This window comes from Ipomoea nil, unplaced genomic scaffold (assembly GCF_001879475.1).
Source record: "Ipomoea nil cultivar Tokyo-kokei standard unplaced genomic scaffold, Asagao_1.1 scaffold0688, whole genome shotgun sequence".
NCBI lineage: Eukaryota > Viridiplantae > Streptophyta > Magnoliopsida > Solanales > Convolvulaceae > Ipomoea > Ipomoea nil.
The window spans coordinates 6,903,787-6,923,119 of NW_017617116.1; the positions used below are offsets into that span (position 1 = coordinate 6,903,787).

The 19,333-nt window shown below is 35.4% G+C and overlaps 2 protein-coding genes across 3 annotated transcripts; one reads left to right on the forward strand and one right to left on the reverse strand.

Moving 5' to 3' along the window:
* Positions 1-269: 269 nt before the first annotated feature.
* On the reverse strand, positions 270-4,755 carry LOC109175839 (ureidoglycolate hydrolase). Its single transcript, XM_019325201.1, has 12 exons — positions 4,487-4,755; positions 3,783-3,868; positions 3,457-3,531; positions 3,225-3,353; positions 3,049-3,135; positions 2,368-2,567; positions 2,150-2,252; positions 1,898-1,989; positions 1,350-1,412; positions 993-1,233; positions 805-845; positions 270-547 (listed from the first exon to the last, which is right to left on the reverse strand). The coding sequence occupies exons 1-12, from the start codon at positions 4,685-4,687 to the stop codon at positions 450-452; spliced, it is 1,416 nt and encodes a 471-aa protein (XP_019180746.1). The 5' UTR covers positions 4,688-4,755; the 3' UTR covers positions 270-449.
* Positions 4,756-9,969: 5,214 nt separating this feature from the next.
* Positions 9,970-13,654, forward strand: LOC109175840 (DNA repair protein XRCC4). Of its 2 annotated transcripts, XM_019325202.1 has the most exons (6): positions 9,970-10,232; positions 10,342-10,484; positions 10,922-11,050; positions 11,579-11,701; positions 11,889-12,121; positions 13,412-13,654. In XM_019325202.1, the coding sequence occupies exons 1-6, from the start codon at positions 10,070-10,072 to the stop codon at positions 13,413-13,415; spliced, it is 795 nt and encodes a 264-aa protein (XP_019180747.1). In that variant the 5' UTR covers positions 9,970-10,069; the 3' UTR covers positions 13,416-13,654. The 2 variants fall into 2 exon arrangements, 1 of the variants encoding a protein (XP_019180747.1); XR_002053320.1 differs by lacking the exons at positions 9,970-10,232; positions 10,342-10,484; positions 10,922-11,050; positions 11,579-11,701; positions 11,889-12,121 and adding an exon at positions 12,923-13,029.
* Positions 13,655-19,333: the final 5,679 nt, after the last annotated feature.

The following is a 19,333-nucleotide window of genomic DNA, read 5'->3' on the forward strand; positions in this document are numbered from 1 at the left end:
GGTCGCCTCCTCCATATGCGACCAGCGATCGTCCGGTCACCTATGATTCTTGCTAGAAAATGGTGGGAGGGTCACCAAAACTCTAGGTAACTTGTAATTACATGTCACCAACCGATTTCTGAGCTTCAATGCTTCAAAATAACATGTTTATGAATTATGAGTTTAATTATAACTTTCAAAAGTTTCAAAATATAATTGACTTTTCGAGTAAAGTTCAGAAACCTATTTGACCATTTTTCTTTTTAAATATAAAAATTGTACTCCATATATATTTAGACTAAAAATAACTTAATTAAGCAAAGTCTTATTAGCGTTACACCATGCTTTGCTGAATATTAGCCTTACAAAGGGAACTATTCTTCTTGTTGGATTGTAAGCTTTCAAACTAGCAATCACTTGAAAGCAAATATTAGCGTTACTCTTCTGATCTTTCTTGTGTTCAAGGCATATCAAGACAAGGACAACTTTGCAAGAGTGAATGCTAATACTTTCACACCATTTGCAATATCCTCAACACCTGCAAATTCTTCGGGTTTATGGCTGTATCCTGCAGAAGATAGAAGCCAATACGCATCATAAGTATATATATATATATATATATATATATATATATATATATATATATATATATATATGTCATACTAATTATAGTCGTAAATCTTCCACCCCAGTTCAATGGGGTTGTCATTCCCCACCCCGTTCTTTAATGCACCGATTGAATAGTTGTAGAAATGGAAAATGCAGGCTCGGGTGGTACGAACAAGTTGCAACATGTTTAGGGAATTGAAAGCGTTGGATACATACCTTTGTAGCATGGAATGAATATCATGCCCATTGGAGATATTCTGCAAAGAAGCGGTGTAATATTATAAATCGAGAGATTTTTAACAGTAACAGATGTAAAGCTTTTCGAAGTTCTTGCATAAAATGCACTGAACACATCTCCAATTTCAATTCAAGAATGATGTTTTTTGTTTCCTAACTCCACTTACCTGGCCATGAACAAGGAATCATGATAGGCTCGGCTAATCATTTTCTTGTAACTCAAATTTAGCTCCCGGCACGCTGATTCTGTTGCTCTAATGATTGATTCGTCGGAAAGGGCAGGAGGATCTTGGTTCACTATTTTAAATTCTGACACCTTCACTCTACGTTTCTCGGATATGCTTAAGGCAGACTCACGTATTTTCTCAACAACATCATTTCTTCGCTTTTCATCTATATCACGTGTATCTGCAGCATGGGTACATAGGAAAATTAGTATGGGAATATTCTGCAGAAGCGAAATTGTTAAATTGCATAAGGCAAAACACAGATTTTTTTTTTTTTTCGATTTATAAAGAGAATACCTATTTCCAGGTGTGATTTGCTCGGGATGCTGTTTATTGCTCCTGGATGCAGCTCCAGAATACCTTGTTAAAAAACAAAAAAAATGTTTTCAAATTGGACATATTAGAATGAGGATATAACGAGCCTCGGATCTTCTTCTCGAATATGATACGCACCCAAAATAAGAGATGGTTTACTCAGAAAAAAAAGGAAGGATGCAAATCAGGCAAATCAGAATATACAAGGAACGCTTAACTCAAGGGATTTGACTAAAATAAATAGAGGCATAATCATCTCAACAATCATCTCCTTTCTATAATTATTTATTTCCTAGCACTATAAATTAGAATCTCTAGATGAGAGTAAATCATCCAATAATCTTCCTTAGTCTTTAAGCTTTTAGTAGCTAGGCAAGAGCCTAAAACTCTTGTGGGGCAAGAGCCTAAAACTCTTGTTGGGGGAAGTCTTGTGACTTCCTATTTCTTTTCTTTAGTTTCTAGTCTATCTGGTTCTTTTCTCTAACAGAATATTTCGACATTGGGATAGAAAAATCCGAAAAGTAACTTACCAACAGTGCCAACTGTATCAATTGATCCCGAGTCCAATACGTGTTTCTCTACTGCTAGTGCCAACTCCGTGGCAGCCAGTCCAGCATCGTTTCTGTCCAAAAAGATTTGTTTGCAACAATGTATTTCTAAATGGATTATAAATGTCTTAAGATAAAGAAAAGGCGGGGAAGTTTATTAGAAGTCCCGGTCCCAAGCCCGAGCAAAATAGGAGGTTTGAGGTAGGTTAATCGACATAAAGTGAAAAGAATTACCTCTTTGGCATCAGAACAGCTCCAGCATGGCCTCCATTGCCTTCGAAGTCAACTTTGATACTCGCGGGAGCAGCAATCGCAGTCACAACCCCGATAGGTAGAGCTACAGAGAAAGATGAAAAAATCAAGAAGGTAAAAGATCACGAGTCGAACTGAAAGCATTAATAAGGTATCTGCAAGACAATAATTTAAGAAAAAAAACAAAAAAAAGGTTCTACCTTCTTCTTCTAGAAGGGGACCTTGCTCTATGTGCAGTTCTATAAACGCAGAATAACTTCCTTTCTTTAAGAGCACGCTGGAAAAGTCTAGAGCATTCCCGTAACCAGCAGACTTTGCAGCATCAGCAAACGAAATATTTTGACCATCCACTGTCTTCTTGAGAAGTTTGGCAAGTTCCACACTCCCCGCCATTAAGCGGCTGCAAATTTCATAAGCATAAAATTCTAAGAACCACGATGGACATCTGGCCTCCAATTACACGGTGCAAATCATTTTAAAGGTAAAGAAAAAGAAGTGAAAGAGACAATTTTGGCTTATTTGACCACTATTAATTGTTTGATTTAGTTAAAATATCAATATAAATGTTTGGTTAATTAGCTTTTTGCAACTCCAAAAGGCTAAAATTCAAAAAGCTACTCCAAGCAACTTTTTCAATTAGCTTTTTGATAAAAGAAATTATACCAAACAGCTATCAGCTAACAGCTAATTTACCAAACACTTTTCTACAATCAGCTAATGTTATCAACTATTTATACCCTCTAATTAACACAATCAGCTAACAGCCATTTTACCAAACAGGGCCAAAGCAAAAGAGAGACGCCAAATGGAGATTAGGTAATGAACGTAGCAAACGAGTGGGTATCTTTTTTACGTTCTTAGTATCGTAATCTGGTTCTAACCTTCCCAAGCAGCTGATCCCAAACCTTGTAGGCTCTTCTGAGGTGAACATGATTACTTCCAGTGACCTCTTAGGCTTGAAGCCAGATCTGTGACATAGTTCGTTTATGTTAAAATGTACATAGTAGAAAATGGAGGTTCAAGAAAGCCTTCCGAATAAAGAAAATTTACGGTTTACCTGTTCAATACATTAATTGCCTCGATTGCACCCAAAACACCAATCACGCCATCATATTTCCCCGAGAATGGTATGGCATCAATGTGTGAGCCCGTTGCAACTGGGGCTAGCTCAGGTTCATAGCCATTCCTATAGTAAATGATCGATTATTCAGATGTGTACTTGCAGCCAACCGCTAAGGAAAACAAAAAGAATATTTGAAGGAATATAAGAGAGTGAAATTATTGCTTACCACCGACCAAAAATGTTGCCTACTGCATCCTCACGTACAGAGAGACCAGAACGACTCATCAAATCCTTTACATACCTGCATAATACAGTGAGAATAAAGGGCACATTATAGGACTCAAATGTTTTACGACCTCAGAAAAACATTTCGATTTAACCTTAAGTATTTGCGATTTCATAACTAACACATTCTGAGATGTATGTATAGTAGTACTTTTCATCAAAATATCAATCAACTCTGATCAAGAACCCGATATCATGTTATAAGCTACTTGTTACCCAATACGAGATTCGAAGTGCACAGAACAGATGAAAGGTTTGCATATATACCTCCTTGCCACTACATCCTTCTCACTGTACAACACCCTAGTTACTGAAGGTGCAGGTGAATCTGAGAAAGTTGATAGCTCATCAATCTAAAATATGAGAATACAGAAACACAGTAAGTTACATGGAAAATAGTTATCTATGGAATCAACAATTGCCCCAATCTTGTCCCAAAAGGCTGAATCCCCAACCCTAAGAGCCCCACACTCCGACCCGACAGAGCATGTGGGAGGATGTAAATCACGTGACTTAATGGTTCAGTAGACAGGGCCAAATGCCGGTGCCCACAAGGAAACAATTGCCCCATGGCTCAGTAGACAGAGCCAAATGCCAGTGCCCACAAGGAAACAATTGCCCCAATCACGGTGACTCAATGGTTCAGTCATAGAACACAATATTATAAATTCGACTCCCAATGAAAGAAGCCCATTAGTATTATTCGGTTTAAGCTGGTCAGCTATGAGCAAAATAAATACTACAAGTTGCCCTCATAGGACCCCAAAAAAGAGTCATAGAACACCAAAAATCAAGTGATCTTTTTCCCTATTTCCCTATTTTCCTTTTTACTTTTGGCAATAAAAATCAATCCCAGTTCAGTTAAAACTACAATTTCATCAACACTTCACAAGAGAATAGTACAGATTCAGTCTTTAGGATAAATTAAGCCTGAAAAGGGGATAGGGGTATGGAGGGAGGGCAAAAAGCACCTGTTTTTGCAGAGAGAGAGTGTCCACCGATAAAGAAGAAACTGAATTTGGAAAGTGGGGCTCGTGAATTGGGTACCCAGAGAACTCCTCCATGGTCTTGATGGTGGAATCTTGTTCATTGTTATAAGCTGAGAGTCCACCCAGTGCAGCGATGGAGAAGAAGAAGATGAAGAGCAGAGAGAATCTCTGAGGAATCTCCATGGCAAGCTCAGAGGATATCTGAATTGATTGGCACAGTCTTTGTGCTCAAGTACTCTAGTGTCATGTGACTCTTTGAATTTATTCAGTTGGTGCAATTTTCTGAATTTATTATTAAAAAAAGGAAAATGGCACTTTTTACCCCTGAGTTATATACTTATAGCACTTTTTTCCCCTCAATTATTTAAGTAAGCACATTAGCCCCCTCAATTATTCTAAAAATAGCGCTTTTTCTCCTCTGATATATTAAATTGACATTTATACCCTTAAAGTAAACATTTTATTTATTTTACTACTCCAACAAATTATTGCGTATACGTAGGGATGGCCACGGTTCGGTTTGAATTGAACCGGATACTAAAGCAATCGAATTAATAGTTTCCGGTTATAATTCAGATCTAGAACCCAATATTTAAATGTCAATTTATTAAAATTATGTATCAAAAAAATTGAATCTTGAACCGTGAACCGGCGGTTCCGGATCCGATTCGCGATTTTGAACAGTCTTTATTTTAAAATTTTATTCTTTATTTTAAAATAGTCTAAATTCACCAATAAATCTATTTTAATTTTTTCAGTTCGGAACATGAACCGTCCGTTCCGGTTCACGATTTTAATAAACTCTAAATATCGAATTTTGATTCTAAATTGTAATTGAAATATTTCGGTTTGGTTGCTATAGTGTTTGTTTGGTTTGAACCAAATTATGGTCATAATTTGTTGGAGAAAAAAAATAAATTAAATATTTAGTTTAAGGGTAAATATGTCCATTTAACATTTCAAGGGAAAAAAACAGCCACTTCAATAATTTAGGGGGGAAAATGCTATAGGTGTATAATTCAGGGGAAAAAAGTGTCATTTTCCCTTAAAAAAATAATTATATTTTGATATTTATAAAATGAATAATTGGAATTTTTACCATATTTATTTCATGAATATAAAATCATTTCTAAATTTAGTCTATACATTTTTTACATTATTTTATAATTTTTAAATTGTTGTCATATTCAATCTCAACCTAATTTCTGATCACTATAACCAAAATTCAAGCAAAAAAATTATTTTGAAAAGCAAAATTATTATTTTTGGTTCCTCAGTGAAATTTAAGAAAGAAAAAAAATACAATTTTAGTCCTTTAATTATTTCTTACTAGTATTTTTAGTTCTTAATTTTTTTACTGTTGCAATATAAATTCTTAAATATTTAAAAAAATATATTAAAATCTATTACAATGTAATAGAGCTAGTAGCATTCAAAAAAAAAATATTAAAATCTATTAATAATATTGTTGTTGAGTTAATTTAACTTTTGATCCTATGATTATTGATATGTTGTCAATTTCATCCATAATTTTCAAAACTAACAATTTAGTACTCTAACTATTAAATTTTTATCAATTTTAGTCATAACAGTCAAATTACCGGTCAATTGTCGTCAATTTTTATCCACATTCCTTCCGTCTCTGTATTAATTCAAATAATGAAATTAAAAGATTTCGGCGACAATTGGTCGATAATTTTGATCGGACTGACTAAAATTGATAAAAATTGAATAATAAAATACTAAATTGTTAGTTTTAAAAATCGTGAAATCAATTGACAACATCCCAATAATTGTACGACAAAAAATGAAATTAACTCTTTTTGTTGTTTTATGAGTTAAAAATGTACTAAATTTTATGAAAATGAAGAGTTAGAGGGGAAATAATTTTTATACCGTAGATTCATAATTTAAATACAGTAAATTCATAATTTTTATACCGTACATTCATAATTTCTATACTGTAGATTCATAATATATGTACTGTAGATTCATAATTTCTAAATTGTATAATTATCAAATTATGAACATATAATTTTGTGACTTGTGAATACAGAGTCAACAATTAGGAATATTACAAATTATGAACATTTATTTATAAAATTATGAACATATAGCTCTATCACATGTTCACAAAGTTAATACTGTAGATTCATAATTTGTACACTGTAAATTCATACTGAAGACGAAACAATGCGATTGCGAGGAGAAAAACGTCGTTATGGACAAGTGAAAAACAATTTTTTTTAAATTTTTAAAAAAAATTAATTTCACTTTTGATCCCACGACTTTTGAAGTTTTATTACTTTTGGTGCACAACTTTAATTTTTTTTTCAATTTTGGTGTCTAACTTTGTTATTTTTATCCGTTTTGGTCCTTCCGACTAAATTGATAATGAAATGTTGCCGGATTGTATATTTTAAGGGCAAAATCACCATCCAGAGGAAAGATCTTCAATATCTAAACAAAAGAAAAATCATATTAAGAAAAAAAAGAAGAGTTTGTCAATCTTCAACACTATAAATCTCATAGATCTGTGTCTAGTTTATGCCCGTCTTCCCAATTATTCTCATCAATCAAACACCTATAGATATGATTTTATAGTGGTTTTGTTTAGATATTAAAAATGTTTCCTTGTGATGACGATTTTACCCATAAAATATAAAATTCAGCAAAATTTCACCATTAATTTGGTCTAAAAAAAAAAACCAAAATTGATAAAAATAACTTAGTTAAACAGCAAAATTGAAAAAATTTAAAGTTGTACACCAAAAGTGATAAAACCTCAAAAGTTGTGGAACCGAAAGTGAAATAATCGTGCCGGCAAAAAGACATAATATATCTCGCAATTCAACTAAATTACGCTGCCTTAAACCCTAGTCCGCCTGTAACACTGTCTCCGCAACAACGTCGAGGTCTTCGGCAATTCTGACCTCGATTCAACTCAGGTCGTTGGGGTCTTCGTCCCCGTCACTTCAATCTTCGGCGTGTCGGCAAAAATACAGAATATATCTCGCAATTCAACTGAATTACGCTGCCCTAAACCCTAGCCCGCCTGTAAAACCGTCTCCGCAACAATGCTGAGGTCTTCGACAATTCCGACCTTGATTCAACTCAGGTCGTCGGTGTCTTCGTCTACCTCACCGGCGGCGAGGTCGGAGCCGCCAGTTCGATCTTTCGCCGAAGAAGATCCGACTGCCCGTAGGCCAAATCAGAACTCCGACATCCCCTCAGGTGTGTTGAGCATATAGCCATTAATGTGCAATCCAACTATTTGCTTAGGCTTTTAGTTGAGATGGAGCACATGCTTCATTTTGGTATCAGAGCCAGACCAAAGGTCATGGGTTCGAATCTCTACGTCACCCAATAAGCGACTACGGTCCACGTGTTGCTTGGAACCCACCACACGTGAGCATATAGCCATTAATATGCAATCCAGCTATCAGCTTAGACTTTTAGTTGAGATGGAGCACATGCTTCAATTTGGTATCAGAGCCAGAGCACATGCTTCAATTAGGTGTTTTTTTTTTTTAAATCCGACCCACGCGGGGTGGATTCGGATGGATATCCGCGGGGCGGATTGAAATTGCCACCCCTATTTTCAAGGGTTCAGAAATGAAATAAGTCTAAGGCAAAATACTGATGATGTTAGTATTTTAATAACTAAATAAATTTATATTTTATAAAAATTTTAAATATTTTTATAATTAATATTTAATATTTTAAATTTTTTACTAATATTTTAATTTTTTTTTTTTACAGTTTGTCAAGTATAAAGCTCGAAGTACAAAAATACTTCAATATACAACTGAAACACAATGGGAGATATGGGTGACACTCAAGAAACACCCTCTAATTGGAGTGTTGTGCGTCGACGCAGATTTTCATACCCTTCAACAAGGGGTAAAGATTTATTTATTTGTTTGTTTGTTTGTTTATTTATTTATTATTATTATGTTAATTATTTTTTATTTTATTTGGACATATGATTTATAATAAACCCGGGCTGGTGGATACTATTAATGCTTCATTGGTTCATTGTGTTTTAGTAACTGGAATGGGAGTTATAGATGACGTTCACACGACACCGAGTGGGCGAACCAGGGCTATGGATTGATTGAACTCATCGATTTGAATGCTTTGGGTTTATTCAAGAGGCGTATAGGTTTGAGGCGTGACTCTATTTTTGGTAGAAAAACCTTTTAACTTCCTAAATTTTTTGAACTTAGGCTATGAATTTAGATATACATATCCTATATTTGGAAAAAAAAACAGATATACATATGAAAAAAGGTAAGAGCATACAACCTTTGACGAAAAATTCATGCTTTGAAATTTGAATGTTAATTAGGCAGTTAAACTAAAAGCAACAAGACAAAAGAAAAAGGGCAAATCTTTGGTATCAGAGCCCAGACCAAAGGTCATGGGTTTGAATCTCTACGCCACCCAATAAGCGACTACGGTCCACGTGTTGTTTGGAACCCACCACACACGTGAGCATATAGCCATTAATGTGCAATCCAGCTATCAGCTTAGACTTTTAGTTGAGATGGAGCACATGCTTCAATTTGGTTTCAGAGCCAGAACACATGCTTCAATTAGGTAATTTTTTTTTAATGTTGTTGATCTAGGAATAAATTTATTTGTTGGTTTCTTAGTGAATGGATTTGAAATTCATATGCCTGACAGTTTGCTTTTTGGAAATTTGTAGTTTTTTTTTTTTTTTTAGTTATCTTTGTGTCTTGGCTTGTTGGCGGATGGGGTGTAAAGTAGCATATTTTAATCTCAACCTAATTTCTGATCACCATAACCAAAATTCAAGCAAAAAAAAATATTTTGAAAAGTAAAATTATTATTTTTGGTTCCTCCGTGAAATTTAAGAAAGAAAAAAAAAGACAATTTTAGTTTCTCAATTATTTCTTACTAGCATTTTTAGTTCTTAATCTATTACTGTTGCAATATATATATACTTAAATATTCAAAATAATTATAAACAAAATTATTAAAATCTATTAATAATTTTGTTGTTGAGTTAATTTAACTTTTAGTCTTATTGTTATTGAAGTGTTGTTAATTTTATCCACAATTTTTAAAACTAATAATTTTGTACTTTAATTATTTAATTTTTGTCAATTTTAATCAAAACAGTCCATTTGTCGGTCAATAGTCGCTAATTTTTTCCACATCCCGTCTGCCTATGTATTAATTCAAGCAATGGAATTAAAAGATTTCACCGACAATTGGTCGATAATTTTTGTCAAACTGACTAAAATTGATAAAAATTGAATAATAAGGTATTAAATTGTTAGTTTTGAAAATTGTGAACTCAAATTGACAACATCCCAATAATTGTACGATAAAAAATGAAATTAACTCTTTTTGTTGTTTTATGAGTTAAAAATGTACCAACTTTTATGAAGATGAAGAGTTAAGAGGGGAACTTTAAAAAAAAAAAAAAAAAAAAAAAAAAAAAACCTAAGGCGGGAATCGCCATTGCCTTCCTCTAGAAGCTCCAAACAGCTCAAAGTTGTTACCTTGATTTAGTCTCCATCACTGCACGCTGCCATGGAATCGGAAAATTCGCGGCAGACCTGCTTGAAGCTGGAAATTCCGAGCAGCGACGAGTCGGAGCCCCGACGTGTGGAACGGGTCTTCGTCAAAGGCACGTGGTTCCCTTCTCGCTTCGACCTCTCCATCACCACCGGCCTCCACGGTTGGATTTGCAATGGTAATTTGCTTCAATCCTTAATTTTCTCTTTCTTTGTTAGAACAAAACCGCCATTTCAGTTCCACTTTAGAGCTTGGTATATATGAGAAATTTTGATTTAATTTTGAAGCTTCGGAGGAGGAGGTTGAAGAGAGAGCGTCTCAGTGGGACCAGCCGGTTTCGGAATACATCGACATGGCCGAGAAGTACTTAGGGTTTCAACAGCCGGGTTCAGTTTACGGGTTCTCTGATGCCGGTGCTGGGCACAGAAGAGTAAGTTTCAAGTTTTATTCATCTTTTCTTTCCTTAATTTTTCGAGTGACTAGAGAAATCCGCAGCAACTATACCTAGCCTTGTGACCCTAGCCAGCAAGGTAGTCCATAGCTAATCGGCTCGATCTATAAAGGCGAATAGCCCCCATTTTTTCCTTATTAATTGGTGCTCATTGAAGAGATTTTATGTATGTTAGACCAAAAGTTAGCATCAAAGGGTGATTATCTTGCAATAAATGCAAGGTGTTGAAGTCACATCCTTGATGTGATTCAAAAATTAAGGCTTAAATCGCGATGAATAGGGTGCCGAAGTCTTGCATCTACCTGGTAACATGGATAATATCAAGATCTTTATGGCTTCCTTGCGAGAGGGAGAAAACATTAATGCAATATGCATATGCTTTAATGCACGCCCTTTTCTTTGTTTGGTACGTGTAGTTGTCATGGACATTTGAGAAGGAAGGTACGAAGCTGGAGTGGCGGTGGAAATGCAAACCATCGCCTGATAGTAAGAACACTACGGCTGACATCTTGGATTTTCTTATGGATGCAAACATACAACTGAGTGTAAGACTGGACATTGCCTTATTTTTGTTTCTTTAATTTTCCTTAATTGATGTGCTGGGAACCGAACCATAGTTGTGTCTATATATATTAAGCCTAGTACTCCTTATCGCAAGCTATCTTCAGTACGCATGTGCTTGTTGTGTAGTTGAAATCTTTGTGCTATCTGCTAGATTGGTTAAAACTTAAAATAAAAATTGACTTTATGTTGTTTGCATTGCTCTAAGGTTGGGCAAAATGTAAATGCCCAGAGTACTCATGGAAAGTGAAATTTCTACCGAGGGATGGACTGAGACTCTGAGAGCCCAAGAATGCTCTTGGTGAATTTTACCACAACTTTAGTCCATTGATTTACTTTTTCTTTGTTCTGGGGGCAAGGTGGGTATCAAATCTCAAGCAAATGAGTTTCTCTGGTTGATTCTGATCACCATGTATTGATTATGTAGAACAATTGGCAAATCGATTCTTGCTTTCTATAATGTAAATAGCAGCAAATCAGTATTTCATCAGTTCTTTGTTTGATCTAAATAGGAGGAAGTTCTCAACAAAACCCAGGCATTTGAGCGGCTACAAATTGAGGCTGGAAAATGTTTAGCGCAAAGTGAGAAACTTGTTAAAGAGAAGGAAGAATTTGAATCTGCAATATATGCAAAGGTATTAACCGCGCTTCATTGCTTTCACAGTTGAAGACATGTTATGTGGTGTTATTTTATTAGATTTGGCAGAAGCTTTTTGACACTCCATATCTCTGTGTACATAAACCAATTTGAAAACAGAGAATAATGTTTAATTACATCTTAGATGAAACTAAATGGATTTCTTTCTTCCCTCGTGATCTCAGTTCCTTGGAGTACTGAATTCAAAGAAAGCCAAACTGAGAGAGCTTCGTGATAGGCTTCCAAATAAAGCACCTTGTAAGCAAGCGCAAGAGGAGGAGGAAGAAGGCTCTACTGACAGAACTGAGACCTTTGACGAGGAAAGTAATGAAGAACAAAGCGGAGAAGAGATGGATACGGATGCCATTGGCACCTCCAAGGATACTCCAACCAAAAAAGGTCACGGTAGAAACAGAAAGTGAGTATTTTCAACTTCTAGTTCCATTCCCTATTTGCCTTTCTTCCTCCCTCTTCTCAATACATTCTCTTGAGAAGGCAACTAAACATTTTCTCTTGTAAATCATTATATATATATATATATATATATATAACATCAAACCTTTAGATGCATGGGTACATGTAATCTTGTATGGACTAATAGCTAGAACTAATTTTATTATTGGTCCTTAACTAGGGTGATATGTCAAGTTTATCCATTACATTCAATTTGGATAGGAGCCATCCCTTAATTGGAAAAAGTCACGAGAATTGTTCTTCTCTAGGTGTTGTCAATTGAAAATGGTTAGAACTTAGAAAATGTTCACATTGGTCAAATGCCAATATTTGAGGGGTAATTTTGTCTTTTCACATTGTTCTTCAAGGCCTAATTGTACACTATTTGTACTTGGTTATAAATAAGAATGGCTTAATAATACAAGTTACTAGTACAAATATATGAATTAATTCTTAACAGTGCCATGTTTGGATATATGCATTCTGGAGACAGATTGAACTTATTTAATTGACATTCAAGTTAATGTATAGTTCAAATGTGAAAAAAATATATTATCACACACCGTATACTTGTCTTGTTATAGTGTCTTAACAAGCTGCACATGCATGCATATATGCAGTCAATAGTTCAACATTCTTATCCAGTTATCCACTTGTTATATTATACAATGTTATATATATACATACATTTACTAGTCATGTAAAGGAGGCTAAGCTAGCCTTGTTTGACATGTCGATCTCAGAAATGCTAGCCTATAAATACCCTTCATATCCCATACCTACATTATCAATAAGCCAATAACGAAGCAAAACTGTGTATAAGAAAAGAGTTAGCATACTATAAACACCATAGAATGTCATCCATTTGTCAAGGTAAGCTCCATTTCATGTTCATTTGTCACTCTTTGAGCATGATGTCTATCACCTTGTTTGGTAATCGGTGAATCCATTTTAGGGATTTGTCAATTTTGATGGTTTGACTTGGTCCAAACTCCAAACGTCAAACGTTCTGTTTGGTAAATAGTGGTTTGGAGCAGCGTTTTTGCTCTAAACCGCTGAAATCTCAAACGTTATACTTTTAGCAACATTTGGAATTAGGTATGCCCTTATAAGTTATTAAACATTAAACATATAACTTTACCAGATGTTTTTTTAATGGCTAATATAATTCGCTGATTAAAATAGATATTCAATCCGTTAATGGCTATTTGTCAAACAATGCCTATGTTTTTATCATTTTTCGTTGTGATAATAGGTAAGAGTTCATGGCCGGAGCTGGTGGGCGTGGAAGCTGAGATAGCTAAAGCTACCATTGAGAGGGAAAACAACTTAGTCACTGCTATAATCGTTTACCAACAATGTGGAGTGCCAGAAGACTTCAGGTGCAATCGGGTTTGGGTATTTGTGAATTGTAGCAATGTTGTTACAAGTGTTCCGGTGATCGGGTAGCACTACAAACTTTCAAGTTTACTAAATAACTATGTTACTTTTTTCAAAAAAAAAAAAAAATAACTATGTTACTAGTAATGGGTAGAAACCCATAATAAAAATGGTGGTCTCTCTATTTTGTAACATTAAATAAAAGTGGGTAATTTAATTAATGAATAAAATTTTATTGTCTACTTGCTCTTTTTTTTTTTTTTTTTTTTTTTTTTTTTTTTTTTTTTTTTGTCTACGGCTCTACGCTCTCAAATGCATGTACACTCCCCACAATATAGCTAAATCCATAAGTGTTTTTTATCATTTGCACTGTTGACTCAAAATAATTGTGACATTGTTTGACAAAAATAAACAAATCTCAATCATAATCAAAGACAAGATAAGCAAAGACAGATTCAAAGAAGGAAACCATAATCCTAGCTAGTCAGAGTAGGAGTTACAGCTTGATCAAGGATTAACCAAGAGCGGGACAAAACTATATAAAGACTACCTCTTCTGTGGGGATGGAAACTCACCAATTCCCTAAGCTATTTTATGAGGTCAGAGAGCATTGAGAGCATTCTAAATTCCCCTAGAGTAGTATATGTGTTTTACAATAGGAAGATAGGAGAGATCAATTCTATTGTGTTAATCATTGGTTCCAATCTTTGTACCTTAAAATGAGCTTATAGTGAATTTAGACAATTTCTCAACGTGAGAAGGCGCCTCGCAGATTAGGATTTTCCGAACTGTGTTACAACTGCTATTTTGACATCTTTTGTGTGTCACGTTTACAAATTTCATGCACTATTGGGGTAATTCGCCCACTCAAGGAGTCATCAACTAAGAAAATATTTTGGGAATTGAAGTAAATACGAAAAAAAAAAAGAGAAGATGTAATGCTCATTCAACCTCAATGCTTCTATGGAGCATAAATGTGGTACCGTGCCGAATTCCAAAAGTAGAATATACGTATGGTCTCATAGGATGTTGTTTAGTTCCAAGACAAGTTCTTTAACCCTATATATGGTTAAATGTACTTTTCATTTATTGTAAGGGTTCGTTGCTCAATGCTAGTCAATTATCAAGTTTAAATGCTTGAAATTGCAATATTCAATAATCCAACTTTAATTCCAAGGCCAAGATGAATTGAAACAATTGCAAATATTTTTCGACCACTGGTCCTTTCGATTGGTGAATTCATTCTTCCCAAACTTCACTCCTATGATCAGTTGAGCTGCCTATGCGGGTGATTGGTGAATTCATGAATACATGGGTGCATGCATGCAGATATATGGTCTGCGCTGGGTTTTGTTTTTCTTTGAATTCTTGATTGGTTATGGCTAGTATTGATTATGTACGGGACAAACCTTGTGACCTTAACCGGTAAGTAAATGATCATAAGGAGAGATAAACCAACCTACTCGTTCATAGTCAAATTTGTAACTTTGTGGTTACTAAATTGATCGACTGACTTGATTATTTTGGATGTGGCCGGTTGTTCAAGTATTGTTTATGTTTAGTTAGTGGCGCAAATGCATTCATGCTTTATTATTTTGTTTTGAGTAATATTACATTTACTATAAAAGTTTTGTAACATATATTATAGATAAATGTTCATTTTTAATGTACTGATTTTTTTTATTTTTTTTGGACAATATACTTAAAAATAAACTTTCATGGCACACAAAATTATCTTTTAAAAAATGAACATTCAATATACTAATAATGAATAATGGTTTATATTATCTTGTAATGTAATTAAAGACCATGGTTCATGGTATAATAATTCGCTATCAATACTTTCTACCTCTCTATCTGCATATATAGGTTCAATTCTTCATTGGGTCTTGCATAACACATTATTAGAATTGTCAAAACCGTTAAAAGTTTATGATTATTTGCTAATGAATATTTAATTACCAAAAGTTATTTTATTCAAATGAGACTGCGACCGTACATTAATTAATAATAATTAACCATATGGTGATGTAGTCAACTGAGACAACATTTCTACGTACTTAGCCAAGTACAAACCTTGGACAAATGCAATACGCAATATATATATATATATATATATATATATAATGGCTGAATATATCTATATCTATATACTTATATATGGACGTGTTGTGCATTCTTAGTCAACCTCCACTAACAACAATTTCATTGTAACAAGTTAAACTGTTGCAAAAAGGTGCTCCTAGTCAGCTGTTCAAAAAATTTCCATTATCTTTTTTGGTAATAGTTGTTTTCGGTCATTTTTATCGATGATTTTTGATAGATATATTAAACACGGCTCGAGATTATAAACTCAAGACTCGTACAAAGATACTGACTCTGAAATAAACCCGAGATGAGGGAATTGAGTCGGTAAGTGGAGTCGGAGGAATAGAGTTAATTGCTCCAGTAGCCTTTGTAAGCGCAAGAGCCTTTAGGATTTTTTTTTAATATATAAATAGTCCAATTCTTGCTTTGTTGAGACACCTTTTTGTCTCATTCTCATACTTCCACCGGCTTCATCAATCATGTGATTAAGTTTTTTTTTTTTTTTTAATAGAGCCAAATACGGTGCATACAAGGGATCTGTCCATTTTGAACATAATCGTATCCCCACGTTGTCGTTGTTGATGTTCAAACCTTGGTCCCTTCTCCCAAATACTGCTTACTAAACCAGTGAGCTAAGCCTGTACGGGTATAAATTAAAGTGTGAGTAGACCTAACAATATATTTGGTTTGCAAAATAACAATCTTGTTCCGAATTCATTCTCTCTTGTATTAGATTGAAATCTTTAGTATTTGTCCATTTGAAACTTGAAAGAGTTGTGACTTGTGAGTGAACTAATTAATACTTCGTTACGCATTTAGTTCACATAACAACTCGCGTTTTCATTTCATATTCATTTTTATTTTCAAACTTAGCTGAGATTTTAACTAAAGTGTGAAATTCACTGGAAAGGCTCATGAATAGATATTGGTGGGGTAAGAGTAATGTGGTAGATGGCATTCACTGGATGGCCTGGGACAAGATGTGTGTACCCAAGAAGTATAGAGACATGGGTTTTAAAAGGCTGCATGAGTTTAATTTGACTCTTCTAGGGAAGCAAGGGTGGAGATTGTTGACTTGCCCGGACTCTTTAGTGGCGAGGATCTTTAAAGCAATGTATTTTCCTACCACTACTTTTTATGAGGCCACGCTTGGTGGTAATCCAAGTTATGTGTGGAGAAGCATAATGGCCAGCCAGGACCTTGTTCGAAGTGGCTGTAGGCGGAGGGTTGGCAATGGAAGAATGACTAAAGTCTGGGACCACCCCTGGTTGCCTGACTCCCATGACCCGTTTGTTCACTCAGATCAGCCTACGCAACATCCTGATTTGATGGTGGCAGACTTGATAGATTATGATCAGGGGAGTTGGAAACAAGATCTAATTTTGCAATTATTTATTCCCAGGGATGCTGGCTTGATTTTACAAACCCCGGTATGTGTGGATTTTAAGGATGATTGGTACTGGTCGGGTGATATTAGGGGAATATATACGGTTAAAAATGGTTATAGGCAACTTGGAGAGATTAATGCCCCATGTGATGCTATATGGAACAACATTTGGAAACTACGGGTTCCCCCAAAATGGAAGATTTTTCTTTGGAGAGCTATTACTAATATTTTTCCAACAATTACTAATTTGGTTAGAAGAAGAGTGGAGATCCAGAATGTGTGCCCTGCTTGTGGGATGTTTGAAGAAAATGTTATGCACATTTTATGCAATTGTGTTTATGCTAGACATGTGTGGAATATTTCACAACTCCATATCCCTAACTTTGGTGATCATGATTTTATGCAGTGGGTGGAGCTTTGGCTAGGGAACTCAGCAATATCTGCTGGTTTTCTAAAAGAACAAGTATGTGGAATACTCTACGAAATATGGAAGGCCCGGAACATGGCGGTATGGGACCTTGCTTTGCCTACCCCGACGCAGCTATGTGCTTCTTTTCATCGTGCCTGGGCCGTTTGGAGCAGTTCCAAAGGCCACGGCAGTGTCACGCCGGGACCAAGCAGTGTGGCTGCTTTGCCGCAACCGGCGCATGGAGTACTGCATTCCGTACCGCTCCAAGCTGCCGCATCCCTCCCCCAAGACGCTGTGTTATGTAGTACGGACGCGGGGTTTTATGGACCCCAACACGCCCCAACTTTCGGTTTCTACGTACGCAACCCGGAAGGTGTTTTTATAGCAACGGTAAATGGTCCTCTCTCTTGTCCATATGATCCTCTTCTAGCTGAAGCGATGGCAATACGTGAGGCTCTCTCATGGCTTCAGGACCACAATTATCACAATATTGTTATCTTGACAGACTGTGCAGTTCTCGTGGATAGCTTTCGGGACATCAGTTCTTATCGTTCGTATCTTGGCATTATTTTAGATTCATGTTTACGTTTGTTTAATTCGTTCCCAGTTCATTCAATTCAGTTTGTACGCAGAGGCACCAATCTGGTGGCTCATGCCTTAGCTAAACATGTAAGGGCGGTTCATGAACGTTCAGTCTGGACCGAGTCCCTCCCATCTTTTATTCCTTTGGAGTTAAGTTAATGCAATATATGAAGTTTTTAGTGTTCAAAAAAAAAAAAAACTAAGGTGTGGAATTAATTTTTTTTTTTTTTCACTTGTGATAGGAATGTCATCAAGTCCCTTCTTATTATGATATGCAAAGATTGAAAGATGTATATATTATTGTTATTCAAAGAATAAAAAAAAATATTGAATATTGAACAAAAAAACAAATTAAAACTATATATATATATATATAATTTACACAAAGATTACAAAGTGTACATATATGCATGCAGCATATCTGCATATAAAATAACCAAATTAATTAATTAATTACTATTATTATTAAATCAACAATTTCAATGAAATAAAAGTAAATTAAAAAAAAAAATCGAAGAATAATATCAACGAGCTTCATTCAATTCCTTCTTATCAACCGCGCGCCACGCCGAATGACGGAACCATGAGACCACGAGGGTGAGCCGGAAAAGCGGCGGCGCCGGCGAAGTGCATTTCTTTGAGAGGACAGCCGCCGGAGCCGCCACTTCCGCCGCCGGGGATTTGGGTGCAGCCGGAAGGTCCGGAAGAAGGAACATCACCTTTCTGCAGCGACTCAAGAAGAACCGCTACTTCTTCTTCTCCTCCATGCAACATCCTTCCAGCTTTTCCCTGCTGGAAATGAAGAAGAAGAAGCACTGTGATGAGTAGTATGAAAGCTACGCTAAAACACTTCATTTTTTTTTTTTTGGGCCTGCAGATTGATGGGTATATATCAAGCTAGCTAGAGATGAAGAAGATTTGAAAATGGTGAAGATTTGGTGTGAGGATATGTGCATATTTATAGGGGGATTCTGAGGTTATCCAAATGAAAGGGGTTGAATGTTTTTGACTATTGGGTTCATCTTTAATTTGAGTGGGTTTTGAACTTCAATCCACGAGTCTCCATGGAATTTCTCCCCAAGTTCCTAACTATATGTGAGCATGTACGTAGTGTAGAGAGAGAGAGAGAGAGAGAGAGAGTTTATACATGGAAGAAAAGTTAGGTCCGCATTTTACCTTCTTTATACTATTTTAATTTAAGGAAAAGTCAAAACGGCTAAACATAGACCAGGTTACCAATTCAAACTAAGAAGATCAACGGATCAATTTTCTTCCGGTTCAAACCAAGATGGTATAATCAGTCTAGGTTGTCCATAGTTGATCAGTTCAAC

Bases quoted from the DNA above. Each gene is read 5' to 3' on its own strand.
- LOC109175839 (XM_019325201.1), bottom strand. From the start codon at position 4,687: ATGGAGATTCCTCAGAGATTCTCTCTGCTCTTCATCTTCTTCTTCTCC. The intron at 1,234-1,349 runs GTATTCTCTTTA...CCCATGCTGCAG, and splicing joins CAAATCACACCTGGAAATAG to ATACACGTGATATAGATGAA. The intron at 548-804 runs GTATGTATCCAA...TATCTTCTGCAG, and splicing joins ATTCATTCCATGCTACAAAG to GATACAGCCATAAACCCGAA.
- LOC109175840 (XM_019325202.1), top strand. From the start codon at position 10,070: ATGGAATCGGAAAATTCGCGGCAGACCTGCTTGAAGCTGGAAATTCCG. The intron at 11,051-11,578 runs GTAAGACTGGAC...TGATCTAAATAG, and splicing joins ATGCAAACATACAACTGAGT to GAGGAAGTTCTCAACAAAAC. The intron at 11,702-11,888 runs GTATTAACCGCG...TCGTGATCTCAG, and splicing joins AATCTGCAATATATGCAAAG to TTCCTTGGAGTACTGAATTC.